The sequence below is a fragment of the Muntiacus reevesi genome, chromosome 14, assembly GCF_963930625.1.
Source record: "Muntiacus reevesi chromosome 14, mMunRee1.1, whole genome shotgun sequence".
NCBI lineage: Eukaryota > Metazoa > Chordata > Mammalia > Artiodactyla > Cervidae > Muntiacus > Muntiacus reevesi.
The window spans coordinates 27,531,715-27,550,760 of NC_089262.1; the positions used below are offsets into that span (position 1 = coordinate 27,531,715).

Below are 19,046 nucleotides of genomic sequence, written 5' to 3' on the forward strand. Positions count from 1 at the left end.
TGGCATTGCCAAGATCACAAAATAGCTGCTGCATTTTCAGGCTCCACATCACCACATTACATTCAGGAAGCAAAAGCACCTATAACACAACAAACTTTCAGCAAAATCACAAATGGCCCTCCAACTGAACAATACCTAAACTAATCCTTGTAGAAAAAGTAGTACAAGATGCCAATTAAAATAAAAAAAAAAGATGCCAATATATTTAGGCCTAGACAACTTGAAAGGATCACTGTAGCAAAAACCCAATCAAATCTCACCCTTGGAGATGGACTGGAATCAGTTCCACCCAAAGTCATGATCATTCCCATGCTCCCCTTTAATTTAATCCTTGTTGTTTTTAGTCACTAATGGGAAGTGAATGTCACTCAATCATGTCTGACTCTTTGAGACCTCATGGACTGTAACCCACCAGGCTCCTCTGTTCATGGGGATTCTCCAGGCAGGAATACAGCAGATGGGTAGCCATTCCCTTCTCCAGGGGATCTTCCCAACCCAGGGATCAAACCCAGGTCTCCTGCATTGCGAGCAGATTCTTTAGCAGCTGAGTGACCATATCCAGTTCTTTTGCAGTCCCATGAACTGTAGCCTGCCATTCTGTCCATGGGATTTCCTAGGCAAGAATACTGGAGTGGGTTGCCATTTCCTTCTCCGGGGAATGATCCCAACCCAGATATCGAACCTATGTTTCCTGAATTGCAGCCGGATTCTTTACCACTGAGTCACCTGGGAAGCTCAATTTAATCCTTTCAATATTTATGAACCTTGCTCACATTCCTTCAGAATATGAAATCCAAGGCTTTTTAGCCTAGATTCCTACTGTGGTTCTCCACTCCCTTGCCATGATAGTTTTGTATAGAAGTATGATTGTGCTTTTTCCTAATGTGTGGGTATCAAGGATCCATAATGAACCCTTAATTTATTTTCAATTCATATTTCTTTCATTACAGGCACCTTTGTTGTCCAAGTCACTGCAACTGATGCTGATGATCCAACCTACGGGAACAGTGCTAAAGTTGTTTATAGCATCTTACAGGGGCAGCCCTATTTTTCAGTTGAATCAGAAACAGGTTAGAATTCCTCTCGCATCTTCTTTTTAAGATCTGTAATTTTAATTGACATGCTCAGCTGAGCTAGCATATTTTTAATAAAAACAATCAGTGTGATTGAATTTTCTTAGATTCATCTCCAAGCACCAGTGACATATTTGTAAACATGACATCCAGATCATTTTAATCAAGAAATCTGACAATGGATCTTTCATCTACTGTGTTTATACAAGGGAGATTTGGAAAAATTACACATTGCATTATTATTTCTTCCAGTTTGAGATAAAACTAAAAGGCCAACCCCTTTTGATAGCCAAGAGGGTTGTTTACACGTATTCTGATTCTTCTTTTTCTAGTCACTTAGTAGGATTGCATCTCTCTACCTTTCTGGAAAGCTAAATATAGCCATGTGATTTATTTGAGGCAATGAAATGTGGTAGTCATATGAGTCATTTCCAAGCAAAACTTTTAGACCTGGTGCATAATCCACCATTTTCCCTCCCACTTGCCACAGTGATCATGGATGGAAACCAGTATCAAGTGAGTCTTCAGCCTGAATATCTAAAGGTTATCATGAGCAGATTTTCTTTCTGGCCTACCCAGAACACTTTAGTTTTGTTAAACCACTGAGATTTTACTTTGTTGGTTGTCACATTGTCTAGCTTATCTTAACTGATACTGCCCTAAAAAAAAAAAAAAAAATGGATTGCCTTAACTCTTTTTTCCACATCTCAGTTTTCTGCACTTTCTCCACAAAGTAGCATACTATCTATAACGAATTGTGTTTTAATATATACCACTTATATTGTATTGTAACTTTGGCTTAAAACTCAGCATTCAGAAAACTAAGATCATGGCATCTGGTCCTGTCACTTCATGGCAAATAGATGGGAAAATAATAGAAACAGTGACAGACTTTATTTTCTTGGACTCCAAAATCACTGCAGATGGTGACTGCAGCCATGAAATTAAAAGATGCTTGCTCCTTGGAAGAAAAGCTATGACCAACCTAGACAGCATATTAAAAAGCAGAGACAACAAAGGTCCGTCTAGTCAAAGCTATGGTTTTTCCAGTAGTCATGTATGGATGTAAGAGTTGGACTATACCAAAAGCTGAGTGCTGAAGAATTGATGCTTTTGAACTGTGGTGTTGGAGAAGACTCTTGAGATTCTCTTGAACTGCAAGGAGATCCAACCAGTCTATCCTAAAGGAAATCAGTCCTGAATATTCATTGGAAGGACTGATGCTGAAGCTGAAACTCCAATATTTTGGCCACTTGATGTGAAGAACTGACTCATTTGAAAACACCCTGATGCTGGGAAAGATTGAAGGTGGGAGGAGAAGGGGATGACCAAGGATGAGATGGTTGGATCCATCACTGACTCGATGGACGTGAGTTTGAGTAAGCTCCAGGAGTTCATGATGGACACGGGTGGCCTGGTGTGCTGCAGTCCATGGGGTCACAAAGAGTGAAGCAATTAAACTGAACTGAACTTGTACTGTATAATAAATTCCACATGTATTTTTGCTATCATGTTAGGAGTCAAGTTCCTTTTACACAATTTTCAAGCTTCCATTATTGTTTGGATATCAAAACATTTCTAAGTTACTATATCTAGTTGGAAATCAATGTAAGAGGTGCAATGAACTTGGAAAGAATCCCAAGGAGAAAGAAAATGTTGAGTTTAGAGACAATGAGGATGAAAAATTAGAATTATTCAACTTAAAGGACAAAAGGCTAAGGTGATCTCCTGTATTTAAATAGAGAAGTACTATTATTTGGAGAATAGAAAACAGTTTCACTTTCACTGGAGCCAGCACTATAGGAATAAAATTGACCTGTTGTCTGAGATATTCTGTTAATAGTAAAGAAAGATATTTTCAGTTTCATTAGTCATTAAGCACTGGAATGTGCCACCAGAGAAGGTTATAAAGACTTCATCAGTGAGTTTTGAAAGACTGTGGTTAATTTACGCCTAAGCCTTACACAGAAAGTAGATGAAATTTTAGAAGTTCTTTAAGTATTTTATTAACTACCTAACAATAGAGATAATTTTTATTTAGCTGAAGAGTGTTGGTCACTGCTAGGACCTGTTGAGCTAAAGTTCACCTCAGCTTTAGGGAAAAGATTCTCTAGGATCATACAAGATGATTATTATGAGAGAACCAATACTGTTTTCATAAGACCATAGTTCTGTGGTTTAGAAGATATTCAGAACATTCGTTATCATGGGTATATTTGATGAGGAATCAGTGAATTCAATAAAGTGAAACTCAAGAGTCTGTGCAAGTATGCGCACATACATATGCATGCTCACTCATGTCCAACTCTTCTTGACCCCATGGACTGCAGCCCGCCAGACTCCGAAGTCCTTAGAATTTCCCAGGCAAGAATACTAGAATGAGTTGCTGCTTCCTCCTCCAGTGGGTCTACCTATCCAGGGATCGAACCCACGTCTCATGCATCGGCAGGCAGATTCTTTACCCCCCGAGCCATTAGGGAAGTCTTTTCAAGTATATATGACTTTCTTAACAATTTCCTTATAATACACCTAATTGTCTTTTATTCTACTGTGGCATAGTAGTGTATCACTGTGCCACATGCCAAGTTATGTTTTGCTGTGTCATCTTATAACACTTAACAGTTATACAACTTACAGTCTGCATTACTGAAGGATGTAATCTACATTCATTTTCATTCTTCTTGCATTATAGGTGAATGAGTTTGTGTGTGTGTGTGTGTGTGTTTTACTGTATCTACCTCCCCTATGTGGTTTTAATTTCCTTCAGTACAAAGGTTATCTATAATCAATCATCGTTATGGTCACCCATGACATCTGCATAGTGTTAGGCACATTGTGGGTGACAATCTATATTTGTTTGCATAAATTAATAATTTTGGAAAGTAATTTTCACTACATCCCTTTCCATTTCTGAATTTCATACCCACAGGTATCATCAAGACAGCCTTGCTCAACATGGATCGAGAAAACAGAGAGCAGTACCAAGTGGTGATTCAAGCCAAGGATATGGGCGGCCAGATGGGCGGCTTATCTGGGACTACCACGGTGAACATCACGCTGACTGACGTCAATGACAACCCTCCTCGATTTCCCCAGAGTAGGAATATTTGATTGAATGACTTTCTCCAGGGAATTTTTGTAAAACTGTAACTTTTAAGAATGATATTTATTTTTTCTTTATTGTTGTTAATTGCCAAAGTTAGTGAACTTAGTAAGAACTTGTGCATTTATTAAAAATGAACTGACAGTACTGATGCTCAGTAGATATAAATGCTTATCAGTAATTAGCTGAGCAGTTGCCTGATATGTCTGTTATTATAAAGGCAATATCATTGTTTTATTTTTCTTTATTAATAAGACTACCACAGACATAAATATGCTTGTGCTGCTATAAATAAGCATGCTGCTATTTGTTAGGAAAAAATCGACTGTATATTTTGTTAATTTAATCAGGCATGTAATCTCCTTTAAGTCTTTGCAAGGGGAGGATTTATCATTTTACTGTTTCTAAAAATAAAACTGTAGAAATAACTATACACTTAAACCATTTGTACTCATAAATAGTTTTCCACACTATGGTTAACTGAGATACCAAAAGTCATCTCTGAAATCTTTAACAATCATGATTAGATAAGAAGGAAGATGAAGGAAGATAAGTGCCCACTCTTAAGCAGTACACTTGACCTTTTCACTTATAGACCTCAGTAGGTACTGGTTTTCATGTCATTTTTCTTCCAACATCAAAATCCCTTTCTGACCATGATTTCCTAAGTGAAAGTCCCTCAGTCATATCCTACTCTTTGCAACCCCATGGACTACACAGTCCCTGGAATTCTTCAGGCCAGAATACTGGAGTGGGTACTGTCCCCTTCTCCAGGGGTTCTTCCCAACACAGGGATCGAATCCATGTCTCCTGCATTGCAGGCAGATTCTTTACTGTCTGAGCCACTGGAGAAAACTATTTAATACCTGAATCCCTTCTTCTAGGAGAAAATAGTTGCCCATCATTAAGTACAAAACCCACTTATTCAAATGTGGCTGTTTTTTAAAGCCAATCAACTGATTAAGAGCTTCTTTTATAATGGAGATACACATGGACCAATAAGAACTTTTTTAAAAATTATTTTTTATTGAAGGATAATTGCTTTACAGAATTTTGTTGTTTTCTGTCAAACCTCAATGAAGCAGCCATAGGTACACATATGTCCCCTCCCTTTTGAACCTCCCTCCCATCTCCCTCCCCATCCCACCCCTCTAGGTTGATAGAGTCCCCGTTTGCGTTTCCTGAGCCAGACAGCAAATTCCCATTGGCTATCTATTTTACATGTGGTAATGGAAGTTTCCATATTACTCTCTCCACACATCTCACCCTCTCCTCCCCTCTCCCCAGGTCCATAAGTCTATTCTCTATATCTGTTTCTCCATTGCTGCCCTGTAAATAAATTCTTCAATACCATTTTTCTAGATCCCATATACATGCGTTAGAATATGATATTTATCTTTCTCTTTCTGTCTTACTTCACTCTGTATAACAGGTTCTAGGTTCATCCACCTCATTAGAACTGACTCAAATGTGTTCCATTTTGTGGCTGAGTAATATTCCATTGTGTATATGTACCACAACTTCTTTATCCATTCAACTGTCCATGGACAGCTGATGTCTGTTGATGGACATCTAGATTGCTTCCATGTTCTAGCTATTATAAATAGTGCTGCAGTGAACAATGGGATACATATGTCTTTTTCAATTTTGGTTTCCCCAAGAAACCTAGGCATATACTGCCTAGGACTGGGATTGCTGGGTCATATGGTGGTTTTATTCCTAGTTTTTTAAGGAATCTCCATACTGTCTACTTTTTTCAAGTATTTAATCATCGTTAGCTAAATGCAAAAACAGAATAGCTAACTGATTTCTGGTTTAACGGGCAGAAGAAAGTTTTTATGAACCTTAAAACATCCATTCAGGAGCCTGACACGAAAAAATCAGGATTACCAACACTTTCTCCCAAAACCTCTTTTCTATGTGGGGATGGCTTGGGGAAGGATAGCAGGAGAATTTACCCATACCTTGTTACCAGGGGACTTCCCCCTCTCCACTCTCTCCTAGAAGAGACTGTGATCTTTTCTGCATAATGTCCCAAAGAGAGGGATAGGAGAATACAGGAAGGGATTGGAGGCACCCAGGTACACTTCCACTTCCCTCATGATAAAACTGGCCTCTTTTATCATTGTATCAAGAATGAGCTCAATACTTAGTGAATTAAATATTATTAAAGTATTATACCTTAGTGGGTTTCCCTGATAGCTCAGTTGGTAAAGAATCCGCTTGCAATGTGGGAGACCTGGGTTTGATCCCTGGGTTGGGAAGATCCTCTGCAGAAGGGAAAGGCTACCCACTCCAGTATTCTGGCCTGGAGAATTCCATGGGGTCACAAAGAGTCGGACACGACTGAGTGACTTTCACAGTTTAGTAGTGGCAGTGTAAATTTTCTTTCCAAGGCACTTTGTGTAAATGGTGGGTAAAATGTAATGCGCGAGAGTAGGATAACTTTTGTTTCTGCTGTTTTGGGTGGAGGGGGAGTGCTAAGGACATGCTAGCCTGCATATCTAAATTGAAACTCACATGTAGTCTCCTTTGACTAATTTTCCAACATGAAGATGTAAGAAAAGTGTATGTCTACATAATAGAGTTTTTAATTAGTAGTATAAATACAAGAATGGGAGAGATCCGTGTATAAAAAAAGACACTAATATTTACAGGAAAAAAAATCTAGTCAAAACTAGAAAAATTTCAGAGCTTTATTCCTCAATGTATTTATATATCCTAACTGCAACTAAACCAGCTCCACATATGAGTGAAGGAATCTCATCTCTACTTGGATACATTCTCTGAAGTGCTGTAATTTGTTTTCACCTTCAGTTACTATTAGCAAAGACAGAAAGAACTCTTAAAGAATACCTAGTAACTGGCTTAAAGTCACAGTTCAAGTTAAATTCTTTTCTGTTCTTTCTGCTAGATTACATTAACAGGAGGCTTCGAAAACTGCACCCTCCTCTAACAGTTCAGGTTTTCTCGCAATCACACCGTAAACTTGGAAGTCTACTTACAGGACAAGAAAAGTGTTTTCCCTTTGCCGAGACAAGTCATGAAATAGAAGAAATATTCTTAACAACCATGAAAGTAAAAACATTAAAGAGACAAGGGCACCATTAATTATTTTAAGGAAAGCACAAATCTGCCTGCATCCATGGTACTATCTGAACAAACTGCTAGAAAATGAATTTTGTTTTTATTATGATGTGGTGTAATTAGTCTGTGTTTGACTTCTATCTGTCTGCTAATTAATAGGTACATATCAGTTTAAAACCCCTGAATCTTCTCCACCGGGTACACCAATTGGCAGGATCAAAGCCAGCGATGCCGACGTGGGAGAAAATGCTGAAATCGAGTACAGCATTACAGAGGGAGAGGGGCTGGACGTGTTTGATGTCATCACCGATCAGGAAACTCAGGAAGGGATTATAACTGTCAAAAAGGTAATGCATTTTTAAAAATACTGTGCAAATGAAAGCATTTATTTTTCTCTGGTCCCCAAGTAACTGGGGGCAATTACATCTCACATGAACATTCCTCTCAAGTCTTGTTTATTCATTTTTTTAAGAGTAAGAGTGTTGCTTGTATTGCACACATGCCAAGATGCTTCAGTCGTGTCCTATTCTTTGTGACCCCATGGACTGTATCCCACCAGTCTCCTCTGTCCATGGGATTTTCCAGGCAAGAATACTGGAGTAGGTTGCCATTCCCATCTCCAGGGAATCTTCCCAACCCAGTGATTGAACCCGTGTCTCTTATATCACCTGCGTTGACAGACGGGTTCTTTACCACTAGCACCACTGGGAAGCTGAATTTTTTTTAAGACCTAGTCTAATTACATTGAGAGTTCTTTGGTTGGCTTTCAGGGGTTCTCAATAATCTTATGCATTCATTAATTCTATACTTTTTAATAAATTTGCATTTAAAAGTTCCTAAGTAAATAGCATAAACAAACAAAACACATAAAAATACATGAATAAGTAATATAAGTGAAGAATAAATTTTAAAACAGTGCCAGACACCGTTTGAATGCTGGAGATGCAACAGTACATTCAACAAAATGGTCTCTGCTCTCATGGAACCACTCTTATGGACAAGAAAGCAAATGAACAAAGAAACACATATAACTACAAATTCCACTACATGATTTGAAGGAAAGGAATAATACAAGCAGTGACAAAGATGGTTTGAATTAGAGAGAGAAGATACAGAAAGACCACAAAAATAAAGTAACAAAATTTCCTGCAAGCTCTTTAGCTACTTTTTGAAATGCAATAATTAAGATTTTATATTCTGAATTCCTATTTTTCTCTTATGTAGTTAATCACTACTTTGGAACACGCACACAAAAACTTTATGTTCTGAATTCTTATTTGTCCCCTATGTACTTATTTACCCCCAGAATTGTCATGGAGCAGTATACTAAAATATGGCAAAAATTAAAAATCAATAAACTGTGTGCTTCAAAGCAAAAAATAATATTAATTTCGGTTACTGTGTTTAATGAGTTCACTTTTATCGTGTATCGTGTCATATTTTCTCTCTCCTTTGGTGTAATGTTTTATTTGCTGGTAAATATAAGCATAGGTGGACATAAATAAGAAGAAAAATTTTCCTCTTAAGCTTTGGATTGTATGTTTTAATATCTGGAAACACAATAAAACATGTTTCAGTGACATTCAGATCAATGTTTTATACTATAATATAATTAGGAAGCCCATTAGTGTGCATTAACCTTTTTAATTTTCTTGGTGCCTTATCAGATTCATGCTGAAATTTTGCCTAGCCGACTAAATCACATTCACTAACATCTTGATTAATTGTGTTTCTAGTGAGCCTTGTCATATTATCATCTAAAACTAAAAGTCAGCAATAAGCATTTGGGTTCACTATGTCTCCAGAAGCAGAGATACTTCTACAGACCTCTGACAACAATGATCATTACTTTCCTTGGCAAGTAATTAGCCAGATGCCCTTATCTGGATATCACTTGGAATATTTTAACACCTCATGCCAAAAACAAAAAAAACAAAAAACAAATTTTATTTTATCTGAACAAGGAATAGGAAATTAGGCTGCAAACCAGCGACGCTCCATCCTAGCTATGATCTTAGTTCCTCCACCAGGGACTGAACCCATGCCCCCTACATTGGAAGCACAGAGTCTTAACCACTGGACCACCAGGGAAGTTCTCTGACAAATTTTAAACACTCAGGGACTGTTCCGTTAAAGCCAAATGTGACAACATCTGACACAGAATACTCTACTACATATTTGCCAACCTGCCCCTGGTGTGGCTCCTGATAGTCAAATATAAGGACTTTTATAAAAGGGGCCTGTTTAGGTTCTCTCCTGCTTCTAGTACCCTCTCCTGCCCATCATAAACTTTCATTCCTGGTGCATGACTTCTGCCCACAATTTCATCAGGATTGTGTGGCATCTGAACTCCCATGTCTTTTCCCAACTTTATGCTGTGTAGTAATGTCTCAAAGCAATATGATCACATCCATTTGTCAGTGGTTTGCATTAAAAATGGCTCATGTCTTGACTTTCTGTGTCTTGACTGCTTTAAATATGTCATTTCTTCCTCCCCTCACTTCCCACAAGCTCTTGGACTTTGAAAAGAAGAAAGTGTACACCCTTAAAGTGGAAGCCTCCAATCCTCATGTAGAACCCCGCTTTCTCTACCTGGGTCCATTCAAAGACTCAGCCACGGTGAGAATTATGGTGGAAGATGTAGATGAGCCCCCTGTCTTCAGCAAACTGGCCTACACCCTGCAAATAAGAGAAGATGCTCAGATAAATACAACAATAGGCTCGGTCACAGCCCAAGACCCAGATGCTGCCAGGAACCCTGTCAAGTAAGCACACTTCTGTGACATGTCTCTTCCATAAGTTTGTGGATTTAAATTCAAATATTTTCTTGTAAATTGGAAAAGATGAATCCTTTTTTCCAATTAGTTGTATCTTCCTTAAAATATTACTTTACTTCTACTACCTTTACACTTCTTGTGCAATATAAAATATTATTTTAGCAACTAAATAAACCTTAAAAACTCAACATTTGGGGATTTCTCTGGTGGTTCAGTGGCTAAGATTCTGCCCTCCCACTGCAAAGGGAATGGGTTCAATTTCTGGTTAGGAAACTAAGATCCTGTATGCCTTCAGTCAGCCCCCAAAATTATTTTTTTAATTTGGGGGGAAGACATAAAGTGAGCTGTAAGGAGTTTATTGCTTACATGGGAGTGGTACAAGGTAATGCAGTTGAATGGGCTGGGATTTCTTTTCAGGTCTTAGATTTGTCGAAGTTGGCAGAGGAAGTACTTTTAACAAACAAGGCACTGGGCTTGAAAGTCTGTTTTTCAAGTGTGGAAGAACCTACCATATAACACTTACAGGCAGAATTATGCTCCATTTGGATGCATAATTTTTTTTCTTTTGCAGACATGGATAAAAACAAGCACAGTTTCATGATATATGTCTGGGGAATCATGGGGAAATTAATACAGTTGAGTCCAAATATATACCAAGTAAGCAAGCTCTATTTTCCCTGTACACCTTCACTGTGAATTACGTTGTAAGAAAGTCTCATGACTCTTTGAGACCATCATTGCTTAAGTATGCTAGAATCTTATCACAAAAGCACTGGAATCCACAGCTTCAAGCCTTTACGCATAGCTTAGTTGACTCGCTGAGAAAAGTGCTAAACCAGAGTATTATTGTGTCAATTATACCCCGTGAAGAATGTAAGCAGACTGAGAAATTATGCCAGTGAGTCCAAAAATCTCTGCTCAGGGCACTTGCCATGTGCCAGGCCTGTTCTAGGCGCTGGGGATATGAGTGAGGACAGTACCCAGTCCTGAATGCAGGGAGCTTGCATCCTAACTGGGGATGACAGAAATGAGCAAACAATGAATATGTGGGCATCTTAGTTGCTCAGTTGTGTCCAACTGTAGCCCGTTAGGCTCCTCTGTCCATGGAATTCTCAAGGTAGGAATACTGGAGTGGGTTGCCATTCCCTTCTCCGGGGGATCTCCCCGACCCAAGGACTGAACCTGGGTCTCTTGAATTGCAGGCAGATTCTTTACTGCTTGAGCTACCAGGGAAGCCCTGTAATATGTCAAGTGACACCAAAGTGTAAGCAGCGAAATAAGACAGAGGAAACAAAGGGTGGGTCTTCCCTGGCGATCCAGTGGTTAAGACTCCACACTTCCAATGCAGTGGGCTTGGGTTCAATCCCTGGTCAGGAAGCTAAGATCCCCCATGTCGTGTGGCACAGCCAGAGGAAAGAAAGAATACAAAGGCATCTGGATACTGTCTTAGTGCAGTCAGGCCTGGCCTTGTTGGAAATCATTTGAGTAAAGATTTGAATGAAATGAAGGGATGAACCACATTGATATCTGGGGAAAGAAGGTGCCAAGAAGAGGGAAAAGCAAGGGGACGATCTGATATCAGAGCTTGTCTGGCATATGGGAGGAGAGGCTGGCCAAGCTGAGAGCAGTCGCAGATGAAGAGAAGTTATGGTATCAAGCATCAGGCAACAGAGAGGTTCAGTAGGTGGTGATCGAAGCAGGTCCTACTGGGATTTGTGGGCCCTCATAACCACTGGATTTTATTCTGATTGAGTTAAGGAGCCACTGGCAAGTTTTGAGCAGAGTTAACTAATCCAAAACTACTCTCTAAAAGGATCACATAGGTTGTTGCATGAAGAATATTTTTTTTGCAGATGAAAGACTGAGGTTCTAAGGCAGTTGTTTCCTAACTTTTTAGCCATTGAGTCCTTTGTTCAAATGAAACCTCATGGCAAGTCCCACATCTAAAACACAGAAATGCCTGGCTTATTTTCAGAGAATAATTTTAAATCTCTGGGGAAAGAGACTTTGTTGTTTTATCATTCTACTGGAATATCTCCTTGAATTGCGTGATGGGCAACCCAGAGTAGCCACATGAGAGCTCCATGGGTCAAGAGTTCTTCCATATACATTTGACATTATTAACAAGGAAAATGGGCTTCCCAGGGGCACTCATGGTAAATAACCCACCCGCCAATGCAGGAGACATACCAGACATGGGTTCTATCGCTGGATCCGGAAGATCTGGAGGAGGGCATGGCAACCCACTCCAGTATTCTTGCCTGGAGAACCCCATGAACAGAGGAGCCTGGAGGGCTACAGTCCATGGGGTCGCAAAGAGTGGGACACAAGTGAAGCAACCTAGTATGAAGCACGTAGCACACACGCAACGAGGAATTTAAACGATGGCCTTTGCTTATACAATATGAATAACTTCAAGTACTTTCACAACGTGCTTTTACTCAAAGTTTGTATATTGCATAAGAAAACAATCTTAGCAAGTCAATATCAAGACCAATTTAAATGTGCTAATTCTTGAAATTTATAAATACGAACTTTGATTACCTCTTTGATCAGTCAAAATATTTCTAATGAAAGAGATAATGTCTTCTGGGAATTTAGGCTGCATTTTTATATCTGTTTTACTTTTAAACCACATACCACTTTTACCCATTGTATTTATTTTGTTTCATTATAGGAAGTAGTTAGCTTGTCAGAAGCTACGTTGGCTGTCAACTACTTTTAAAATTCTTTCTGCCAGTCTTTCTTTGGTACATATGGATTTCATGTATAGACAAAGATAAAAATATATATAGATACATTGGTACATAGATGTATGTTCCAGTGGTTTCTTTTATAGGAGAATTATAACTGACTCATATTCAGAAAGTACAACCATATATAGTTTTTGGTTATTCAAGACATAAATATGGAACAATTAAGTGTTAGATGCCATCTTAAGTGTATAATTAATACTAGAGAATTCTTCCCCAAACATTAATTTATCATTATTTTAACACAAATCTTTACTTCTTTAGTCACATAAAATAATTTTCTTTCAACTACTTTATGCCACAAGTGTCCTTTGATTTACATGGAAGTCTTATGAAATGTCACTCTGAATACTTATTATGAAAATTTTACATGCAAATACATTGTCTTTTCCTGACCCACAAAGCTCCCTTCAGGATACATGAGAAGACAAATTACTGAATCACAGAATACAATAAAGTTTGAGAGGAAAAAAGGAGGTACCTAGCAGAATGATCCACTTTAATCATGATGAATTGATTACCATTTTCCTCATCAATTATTATTACAATTAATATGACTGACAGAAAATTTCTGGATATAAGTAGAAATTACTTTGGAAAGAAAAACAACAAATAAATGAGGCTTTGTGTGCCTCAAGTGAGACATCTTTCCTAAACAATGTAGACATTTTAGGTCTTCTAATGATTTTAAATCCCCCAATCAAGGAAAGAAAATAATAGAATTATTATATTTCCTAAATTGTCCTCTCTCTTTAAAATCAAAAGCCACCTTTAGGACTTCCCTGGCAGTTCAGTGGTTAAGATTCTATACTTCTACTGAAGGGGTCATGGGTTTGATCTCTGGTTGGGGAACTAAGATCTTGCATGCAACACTCATGGCCAAAAACATTAAACAAGTAAATAAATAAAATGAAAAGCCACCTTCAACTAAAAATTCCTCACCCTTTATTTCAAAGCTTGATTGGAAAATATGAGTACTTTTAAAACTTAAAACCATAACAGGAAGGAAAGAGACAAAGAACAAGAAAAGATTACTGCTGTTTATAATTGTTATAGCTTATAAAAGCAATAAGCAGCATGTCTTAAGCTTGACATTTTTCATGAAAGAAAAATATACATTTGTAGAAAATTATTAAATTATTTACAAAGGCTATGAATACTGAGATTTCTTTTTTGGTAATCATGTCCTATAAATATTTATCATCCTCAAATTTAAAATGAAGAAAGGTGATCAAACAAGTTCAATGCAATTGGTTAAATTCTTAATAAATGTTGATTCATGACATAAATGACAAAACAATAGCTCTTTCATCTGTTTCAATACTTTTGACAATAAAACACTAGATTTATATAAACTGAAACTAAAATTCCAGGTTGATATATATGTATTCATTGTGAACTTAATTAATTCTCTTTAAAATCGGGTTTAAATACCCTACAATACTTGAATATCTATTTTTTAGATGTCTGCTAGATGATAAAAAGAGATTTTATTAAGATAACATATATTGTTTATTATAATTCAACAGTAGTACTTTAAAACAAAATAATTGAAATAGAATCTTAGAATATAGTACACTATTTGCAAGTTAGTAACAAGTTTTTTTTTAAATGCATAATTCCACACATGTATGACTAGGTAAGACATTTACTTAAAATATATTTCTATTGAGCTGACATTTTAAAATCTCCTATCATGATGTACATTTTGAGAATGCAGCTAAAATGAGCAAATTTTTTGTTCCTAATAACCTTCACCTAGCAACTTTCATCTGAGTTTTCTCTTTAGGAATCCTCTATAAAACAGGGTGTATTACATGTTTTCCTCTTACTTATGGCTATTCCAGAAACTAGTGATAAATTTATAAAGAAGATAGCATTTCTCAAAGTCTACTTGCCTTCCATGAATTTCAGTGTTGAAGACTTTGTCCCTTTTTGGTTTCTAAAACACCTCTTGGTTTTCCTTGAGTTCTCCAAACCCTCCTTTTTAAACATGTATCAAATTCTTACTCTGCTCTGGGCACTGTTCTAGTCCCTGTGGGTCTCTGTTCCTGTTCATCCTGTAAGCAACTCAGTTCCTCGCATTTTTCCCTCTTCTCTTCTTAGACAATTGACTCAAAAATCCAGATTGTTAGTCCAAATGTTTATCTTGAGCTTCCTGGACTTTCCTAAGGCACCTCAGCCTCAACATATCAAAACTGATCTTCCCCAAATCCTGTTCTTCACGCCTATCGTTTGTAGTATCCCCATCCAACCATTCTCCTAATTCAGTCAGTGATCTTTATTAAGCATGAGTTGGACAGTGACACTCCTCTGCATAAAATCCATTGGAAGATCTACATCAAGTTCAAATAAACTCCAACTCCTCCCCATGGCCAGCCCATCCCTCTACAGTTCCAACTGTGAATCTCTTTCCAAGCCTGTCTCCTACCTCTCCAGCCTCACTAACCTTAGCCACATTTACCACCTTTTGCTTTTTCAACAAAATGATTTTTAAAATAAAAATGAGTAATAGAAAAATAACCAATAATCCTACTTATGCACACACACATTTTAAAATTCTAAAGATCTAAAAAGTTAAAACATAACAATTAGTATATAAACTCAATCCAAATTACATTTTAAAAAAATTGGTGATGATACTCAAAAATCATACAACTTGTCTAGTGGGTTCTATTAAGACCTCAACTGTAAAGCAATAATTTCTCAGAATATCTTGCTTAATGTTCAGTTCAGTTCAGTCACTCAGTTGTGTCCAACTCTTTGTGATTCCATGGACTGCAGCACACCAGTCTTCCTTGTCCATCACCAACTCCCAGAGCTTGCTCAAACTCATGTCCATCGAGTTGGTGATGCCATCCAACCATCTCATCCTCTGTCGTCCCCTTCTCCTCCCTCCTTCAATCTTTCCCAGCATCAGGGTCTTTTCCAGTGAGTCAGTTCTTCACATTACATGGCCAAAGTATTGGAGTTTCAGCTTCAGCATCAGTCCTTCCAATGAATATTAAGGACTGATTTCCTTTAGGATGGACTGGTTGGATCTCCTTGCATTCCAAGGGACACTCAAGAGTCTTCTCCAACACCATAGTTCAAGCATCAATGTTAAGTTACAGATTTTCAAATATGTGCTAAAAGTAGAAAAAATTTCGTGTAACCAATATTCTGGAATAGTTTTAAGATGTAAAAATAATAAATAGAAAACCTTCCTAAATTCTACTCTGCATTTTCAGGTATTCTGTTGATCGACACACAGATATGGACAGAATATTCAACATCGATTCTGGAAATGGTTCAATCTTTACATCGAAACTTCTTGACCGAGAAACACTACTGTGGCACAACATCACAGTGATAGCAACAGAGATCAGTAAGTGCACCCTTTGCCCCTACCATCCCTGATTGACAGAGAGCATCTCAGCAAGGGCTAGTGAAGCATGGCTGAAACTCATCACTGTGTATTGATGATCCTGCTCAATACATATTGAATGAAAGAGCTCTGTAATGATTTGTACTAAATGCTTCTAAACACGTGTTGGTTCAGTCATAAATGCAGAAGCAACTGTGGAAGTTCTGCAGTTTGGGAACAATAAAACGGGAATGCATCTCTCAGTCTAGTTTGAATTGGTACATGTTGGATTTGATTCCAAAATGCTTGTAAATCAGAGTGTCACACAAGTTACTGAAAGAAATGGACTCCCAGTTAGACACTGTATGTGTGTGGCAGTAGTGGGGGAATGGGGATCAAGTAGAACCCAATGTAGGCATTGCTTAGAAATTGTTCTTTTAATTTCAGCAACATAGCCAGTATTATTTTAGCAACATAATTATATGAGAAGAAAGAAAATAATGAATTTAGACAACAAATATTTGTTAACTTTCTGTCAGCTCTCACTATGTGCATTTTTAAAAAGAATTGCTATATATAAGCTTTCATTGCACTTTATCAATTAATATATATCCAAAACAATATTTATTAATATTTGTTTATCAAGGAGGACTCAGTATAGAAATCTTTTGGCTATTCGCCCTTTAGCTTTCTGTAGATTGCCTGTCTCAAAATTGTTACAGAATTTTTTTTTTGAGTCGCTCAGTCGTGTCTGACTCTTTGTGACCCCATGGACTATACCGTCCATGGAATTCTCCAGGCCAAAATAGTGGAGTGAGTACCCTTTCCCTTCTCGGGGGGATCTTCCCAACCCAGGAATCGAACCGGGATGTCCTGAATTGCAGGTGGATTCTTTACCATCTGAGCTATCAGGGAAGCCCTGTTACAAAATTAAGAGATATAAAGTTTGACTTTTCCATGGAACACCAAAGTGAGCGATACTAACCACCAAGTAATCCATAGAGTATTTAGAATGAATTTTATCACAGTCTCCATTAAATGTAAAGGAAAGAAAAACACTGCCAAAGGAATACTTCAAATAAAATAATTATACACAGTGAAACCTGTGTAATATAAACACAATGTGTAGACTTAAGTAAATGAAAGAAAGAGGATTTTTTAAATAGCATTTAAATGTTTAAAAATAGGCTTCTAAGTTATAGCTCATTTTTTAGTTTTTGATTTTAGAAGTTCAAATGATTTTAGCACAGGTATCTAGTGTAAAATAGTCCATATCAAATGGTTCAATACAATAATACTCTTTGTCAATATAACTCATGAGATTTGAAGTGGCTGAATGATATTGAGTAGAATAATAAATAACCAATATGGACAAAATGAAACATTGCTTTTGTGTAGTGGTAAGAATTTTTGCTAGGTAAGAATTGGATCTTCAGGATTTATGTGGAGGGACTCCTGTGGATACCAATGACAGAGCATACTTAGAGCGTTAAAATTACAAAATTATTTACCACTTGAAAAGGATCATTTTTATAACATGAAATTTTATTTTTTTTACTGAGGTAGTCATCTTAAGTATGTTTTAAGCTTTGCACCTAAAACTTTGTTTTTAATATTTACTGTTTCTATGATATATTTGAAAGTCCTAGTGATAAAAACCTTTTAAAACTCACCTTTGAAGCTCTGACTTTGGAAGAATAAATGTGAGCAAAATTTTAGATGCAAAGGAAGCTAAGAATCTTATTGTCCAAACTTTTTCAGTACCTTTTATGCCAAGAGGCCAGAGCTTGTATTAAGCCAGCTCTCTCTCACTCTAGGCCACTGTACTTGCCATTTCCTTGACCTCGAGAGCCAGAAACACTCACATGGCTTAATCCATCTCTTCATTCATGTCTCTATGCAAATGGCATCTCATCAGAGAAGCCAGTCCTCATCATCCCACACAAAGCTGCATCTCCGCCTCGCTCCAGTCCCTTTTACCTGTTTAATTTCTCCATAGCATTTGCCATCTGGCACATTATATATTTATGTGTTTACAGTTTGCCTTCCTCCTTTAGAACAAAGCTCCGGGAAGCAGGATCTTTGTTATAGTCCCAATGTGTCCCGGCACCCCAAATAGTGGCTGGCACAAGTTAGTATTAGATGCTCACTCAATATTTATGATGAGAACAAACAAATAGACATATGAGTGAATGAATGAAGAGACCTGAGGTGAGAGACTCCAGCCCCTGATTCTTAGAACAGGAATCTATCTTCCATACTTCCCAGGAGATTATCAGAAATGACAGCCAAAACACTCCATCTACTGCAGGTCTTCAAACACTGATTACGCTCTTTCATTATGAGATGAACAGCCTCAGTTTTGTGGTCAGACAGACCCAAGTTTGAATCTAGGATCCACTCTTTACTATTAATTTATCTGTGAGTGTGGACAAATTACCTAACTCCTCCATGCCTCATCTATAATATAATGAGTTTCCTCGTCTATAATATGAGGGCAATAATTATATCTATCTCAGAAGTTTATAAGGATTAAATAAAATAACAAAGTGCTTAGCACAATGTCTAGCTCTGAAGCTAAAAAACTAAGACCCTTCACAATCATTACTGCCCCATTCTTTTTTCCTTCTATCCACAGAAAAGTCTACTTCCCTGGCTTCCTTTAAAATTTGCCTCTACAATTCCTTTTCTGGATAGCTCTTCTTTATTTTGTGTTAATCTGGGATTTATTATATGATTGCACTGTATGGGCTTCCCTGGTAGCCCAACTGATAAAGAAACTGCCTGCAATATAGGAGAATCCAGTTTGATTCCTGGGTTGGGAAGATCCCCTGGAGAAGGTACAGGCTACCCACTCCAGTATTTTGGGGCTTGCCTGGGTGCTCAGATCTCACATGCAATGTGGGA

The 19,046-nt window shown here is 37.6% G+C and overlaps 1 protein-coding gene across 2 annotated transcripts in view; it reads left to right on the top strand.

Moving 5' to 3' along the window:
• Window positions 1-19,046, top strand: part of CDH6 (cadherin 6) — a 140,282-nt gene that overhangs the window by 109,562 nt on the left and 11,674 nt on the right. For both annotated transcript variants that reach the window (XM_065905230.1, XM_065905231.1), the window contains exons 4-8: window positions 951-1,070; window positions 4,003-4,170; window positions 7,423-7,610; window positions 9,775-10,028; window positions 16,024-16,160. In XM_065905230.1, coding sequence (XP_065761302.1) covers window positions 951-1,070; window positions 4,003-4,170; window positions 7,423-7,610; window positions 9,775-10,028; window positions 16,024-16,160 — 867 coding nt within the window. The remainder of the gene's footprint in view (window positions 1-950; window positions 1,071-4,002; window positions 4,171-7,422; window positions 7,611-9,774; window positions 10,029-16,023; window positions 16,161-19,046) is intronic.